Below are 5,589 nucleotides of genomic sequence, written 5' to 3' on the forward strand. Positions count from 1 at the left end.
TACTAAAGAATTCAGTATGGTCAATTTCAGTATCCCTGGTGAAAAATCACCAGCATAAGGAATGTTTTGCATGCTGGGACCATCATGGGATGCTGGTTTACTGGTGGACCAGATACACCAGCTCAGTTTTGCTTGAGAACAACATGACTGTGCTTTTCCACCAGCTAAACCTGCATAAACCAGCCTGGACCAACGTGAAATTCATGCTGGATTTTTCAGCAGGGATCACATGGAAGCTAATTTTCCATGTGATCATTTTACAGCATGAATGAACAGCGATAATGGATTATAGACTTATGAGGTCCTGGACTGCGTCTTGATTAAGAGAAACCAACAATTTCAGATCGTCTGTGCACTGCTGAAATAACACCTGATTTTCACAGGTCAATGGTGGACACTCTTCAGAGCAGAATGACTCGGATATCTTCAGTGAGTCTGTGGACTGCACTGACTGTGTCTTCAGCAGATCTTTTGCCAGTTTCACAGCACACTGCACAATCACAGAAGGCATATACTTGTTGAATGTGTAGTCAGCCAGACTCAGTTCACACACTTTGCAAGCCAACCATTTCCAGTTGATCTCAACAGCCCTGTGCTTCTGCCATGCTTCTGCATCCGGTGTACTGGCCATCTCATCGATGGCTCCACCACTCTGGTATCCAGTAAGGCGACTGGTGAAATAGTCCAGAAAGAAAGCCAGAGTTGGTGCAGCCAGTCTAAAATTGAGTCTGAGAAGGACCAGGCATTCAAGATTGCACAGCTGTTCCCTGGAAAAAGAGTTGCAGCAAAGCGACAGAAGTTGTGTGATGCGAGGCGAATACACTTCAACCTGGAAAACACAAAGATCAGAATTCACTCACTCAGATTTACACACTGTGTCCATATTTGTGATCCATTGTGCCTGAATAGTGTTGAAAAAGAAGAACACTTTAGCATGCTTTTAAATAGAGTACACTTGACTACATGTTAATGCAATTAAATTAAAATGTGTTATAGTTCATATTAAATGCATTTAGTTGAACTTTAGAGCGTTTTGACTCACTTAAAGGGATAGTTCACCCAAAAATGAAAATTCCCCCATGATTTTCTCACCCTTAAGCCATCCTAGGTGTATATGACTTTCTTCTTTCAGACGAATATAATCTGAGTTATATTAAAAAATGTCCTGGCTCTTCCATGCTCCGGCCATGTCGACTGCCATATTTGGAGTTGTTAGTCAAGATTATAATTTAAGCAGATCCCAGTCTGATGTTATTGCTTTCTGTTCACTTCGTGAGAAGTGATAAGGGGGTGCTTATCTGTTCTGTTTTATTCTTGGTTTTTAAATGATGTATAATGTATATTTTTCTTATTCTTTTAGTAAAAATAAAACATTGAAGAAGAAAAAAAATGTCCTGGCTCTTCCAAGCTTTATAATGACAGTGAATGGAGGATGAGATTTTGAAGCCCAAAGAAGTGCATCCATCCATGATAAAAGTAAATCCACACAGCTCCAAGGGGTTAATAAAGGCCTTCTGATGCATTTGTGTAGAGATAAATAGAAAAATATCTATATTTAAAACTTAATCAACTAAAATAGCTTCTGGCAGACGGTCATACGCATCGCTTTACGGCGAAAGAGTGACCTCTGACCCGACACATGACGTAATGACGAACGCAGAAGCTCAGAGGATAGAGCAAAACAAAACACCAGTCACGAATTAGATGTCTCAAACGACAGTTTTAAATGTGGAATGAGAAATGTGGGAGTATTTCTATATACAGTAAGTGGAAAGGTGCTTCAGTTTGTTGCACAGCTCTATTTGTTTGAACCACGAGATGCGTCAAAGCTTACGCTACTCCTACATCCTACGTCATTCATCATCAAGTGTTACTCTAGTGTAAGTCGGCTTGCATAAGCCGACTGCTGGAAGCTAGTTATTTTAGTTGATAAAGTTATAAATATGGATATTTTTCTTAAACAAACGCATGCGAAGGCATTTACTTTTATCATGGATGGATGCGCTTTTTTGGGCTTCAAAATCTCATCCTCCATTCACTGTCATTATAAAGCGTTGAAGAGCCAGGATATTTTTTAATATAACTCCGATTGTATTCGTCTAATAGAAGAAAGTCATACACAACTAGGATCACTTAAGGGTGAGTAAATCATGGGATAATTTTCATTTTTGGGTGAACTATCCCTTAAAGTACATATGTCATAATTCTATTGTGCTTTTTTTTGGGCTTCAAAATCTAATCCTCCATTCACTCCCATTATAAAGCTGGCAGAGTCTGGATATTTTTAATACAACTCTGATTGTATTCGGCTTAAAGAAGAAAGTCATATACAGCTATGATGGATTGAGGGTGAATAAATGATGTAATAATTTTAAATTTTGGGTGAACTGTCCCTTTAATAACCAGAAACTGAGCTATAAGCACAATGAAACTGCTGAGGAACAGAGAGCGCTCTACTCCACCTGTTTAGTGGCGATCAGCAAAGACGTCACTCCCAGTAGCTGGAAGCAGTCTGCAGCGACTGAGGTCGTGATCAAGAAACGGTCCATGATATTAACAGCCAAACAGCAGGACTCAAAAGACAGTTTGAGCTGTCTGTGCACAGCTATGAGCCAGCTGACCAGTTTGCTGCGAGCCTCTGCCGTAATCTACCAGGATATAAAGAAATCATGTAAAAATTACCAGGCAAAGCAATAATATCAATGATAACAGTAAGAACAACAACAGCAATAGAGGAGACTGGCTAGTTGTCAGAAGGATATCTAGGGCTGTGTCCAATTTTGCATTTGGATACTAAAACAGAATGTGAACAAAAAAAAGTGTCACAGTACACTCATAAAAGAGTGTAGACAAAAAGTCCCCGGATGGCCTACTACTTCCTGTGAGATTCTGAAGTGTATATGATGGACACTTTACTATCCCATAAGGCCACGGGAGAGGATTTATGAATGGCAGTGAAGTGATGCAACTGACGCTTGTAGTAGGTCACATGAAAATGACAATATATGGTGAATGTAGTGCATCCGGATTACATTCATACCAGATTAAACATACTTTTTTAGATGTTGTGAAGTAATTACTTTCTCAAAATAAGTAAGTAAGAGAGTATGTGATTTCGGGAGGCAGCCTAGCTCACAAGTACAAATGCTTGTTTTCTCTACAGTAGTGTTGTTGTATGTTTCTTTAAATCTACGGCTGCCCGATTAATCGCAATTTCCACGTAGTTGCACTTAAATCAAGATGGCTTATCGCGATTTTGAAATCGCAAAGGCTGTGATTATTTGTTATGCGCAGCTTGTCATTGACGTACGGCTCTGTAAACGTAGTGCAGCAGATTAATGGCATATTTCAAGAGAATCTTTCAAATTAATATACAAGCAAGGAAATTTGGCACAGATACTCTCTAAGGGTCACGTTTTGGGAAAAAGGCGTTGGCCACCCAAAAATTCAACATGGCGGCCATTTTTTCAAGATGGCCGTTATTTTTGTCAAATGCTCACTATGTCAATCGTTCAAACAGTGATGTAGGCATAACATTTTGTGAAAATACTCTCTTCAGAATGTTTTTTTTGAAAAGGGTGCTTGTCCCTCAAAAATTCAAGATGGCCGCCATTTCTCTTGAATCCTTACATCTTTTTTACCTTTTTTTATCTGTAACGCTGCTCCATCTGAAAGCACTGTGAGTTTGAGTCACTTATAACGTGCATTTGAAAAAGCAACACGCGTCAAACATTTAACATTTAATAACATGTTTTTATTCCAAACTCACTTCATAAGGACAGTTGAGCTCACCCTTCTGTGAGATGATGTGGCTTCTTACACAGAATAAGGCAGTTGTGTGTTTATTGGTCATGTTTAATCAAAGCATTTCAATCTGCTGTTTATTCAGATACAGCGATAGGGGTTTCCTGGGCTGCGTTCCAGTCCACTTCAAGACACGCACTTGCGAACTTCCCTAAGCACTTCCCGTCGGGGGAAGTGGACGAGGGAAGTTTATATGGATAGACTCTTGGTCAAAATCGAGGGAGCGAGTCTACTTTATATGTACACTTTAGGCAGCTCCATATACCACAAAGCAACACGATTGTGATGTCAACGCATATTGCGTTTAATTTACCCCACCACAAACAACTGTATGATATATTAATTATAAAAAAAAAATAAAAAATTAAACAACTCAAACACACCTATATACATATTGAATGCTGCATTAAACAATTTCGTAAGGGAAAACAATAAATAAATAAATCAACCCGTGATCAAGGGCTTAGCACCGGTCTCACGGACTTAACGGACATGCGCACGCGGCAGCCATTGTAAGTCCAGAAAGACCGAAAGTGCAAATGAAGTGTGCCATTTGGGACAGGGCCCAATTCAGCCTATTGCAAAGGTTCCGCCAGAAGTGGGCACTCGTGCAACGTAAGCAATCTGAGTGAACAAGACGGAGGTAAGTTAGCGAGTGAAGGGCATGACAATTTTGGACCGGAACGCAACCCTCTTAATTTAAGATGATTTTGCTCATTTTTATCCTCCAAACTAAAATTCCAACATCATCATATTTAGCTGTTGATTAAACGAGTGAATAGCCTACAGTAAAATCTCCATGTTCACCACGTCTGCATTTATTTGGAGAAAAAATACAGAAATACTGTGAAATAGTTTTCTGTGAATATATATAAAAATGTAATTTATTCCTGTGATCAAAGCTGAATTTTCAGGATCTCAACTCCAGTCTTCTTCAGTGTCAGTTGTGCTGCTTTTAAAGGGATAGTTCACCCAAAAATGAAAATTCTGTCAATCTGTTCAAGTGTTCATCATATTAAAAATATTAACCGCTCGATTCATATGGATTAGTTTTACTATATTTTGAACTTTTTGAAGCTCAAAGTGGTAGTTGCGTAGCTGTCAATAGATGGACAGAAATCGGTCAGATTTCATCAAAAATATGAACCAAAGTCGTATGGGTTTGGAGCGAGATGAGGGTTGAGTAAATGATGACAGAATTTTCATTTTTGGGTGAACTATCCCTTTTTGAACAGAACTCTTTTGTAATACTAATATTATTATTTTTTTTAAATGTGGTCAATTGAATGCTTCATTTCTGAATAAATGTGCTTCTTTGAATAATAACACAGAACGAACGCTATTTAAGTGTGTGATCATGTGACTCACCTGAGGTTGATGTGCCAGGCAGTTTTGCGCGAGGAACTGCAGCTCGTTGTGTCTCTGGATGATGAAGCAACTCTCCTCATAATCACACTCATGCCATGCCTTTACTGGAGAAATCTGAAGCTCTTCCTCAAAGCCAGAGTCACTTAATCTAGACATCTCTGATCAAACACACCGAAGGATTCTCTACTGCTGGGATGGATGCTGTACTGAAAGATTTCCCCACATGATCGGCATCCTACTGTAACATACGGTGCTCTCAGTGGAAATGCAGTGTTTTCAGGTGGAAGTGTGCTTGTAAACGGGGTCTTTCCCGGGTGTTTTAGCGCGCACTGTAGGGCGCTATAGTGCCCGCGCACACGCGTGACCATGACAACAGTCCCACGGGAGCGGCAGGTGTCGCCCAGGCACGCGCACAAC

The 5,589-nt window shown here is 39.8% G+C and overlaps 1 protein-coding gene across 1 annotated transcript; it reads right to left on the minus strand.

Moving 5' to 3' along the window:
• Positions 1–286: 286 nt before the first annotated feature.
• On the minus strand, positions 287–5,328 carry ccno (cyclin O; the record flags this gene model as incomplete). Its single annotated transcript, XM_081366560.1, has 3 exons — positions 287–829; positions 2,463–2,648; positions 5,173–5,328. The coding sequence occupies 3 exons, from the start codon at positions 5,326–5,328 to the stop codon at positions 287–289; spliced, it is 885 nt and encodes a 294-aa protein (XP_081222686.1).
• Positions 5,329–5,589: the final 261 nt, after the last annotated feature.

This window comes from Scardinius erythrophthalmus, assembly GCF_964197995.2.
Source record: "Scardinius erythrophthalmus genome assembly, chromosome: 5".
Lineage (NCBI taxonomy): Eukaryota > Metazoa > Chordata > Actinopteri > Cypriniformes > Leuciscidae > Scardinius > Scardinius erythrophthalmus.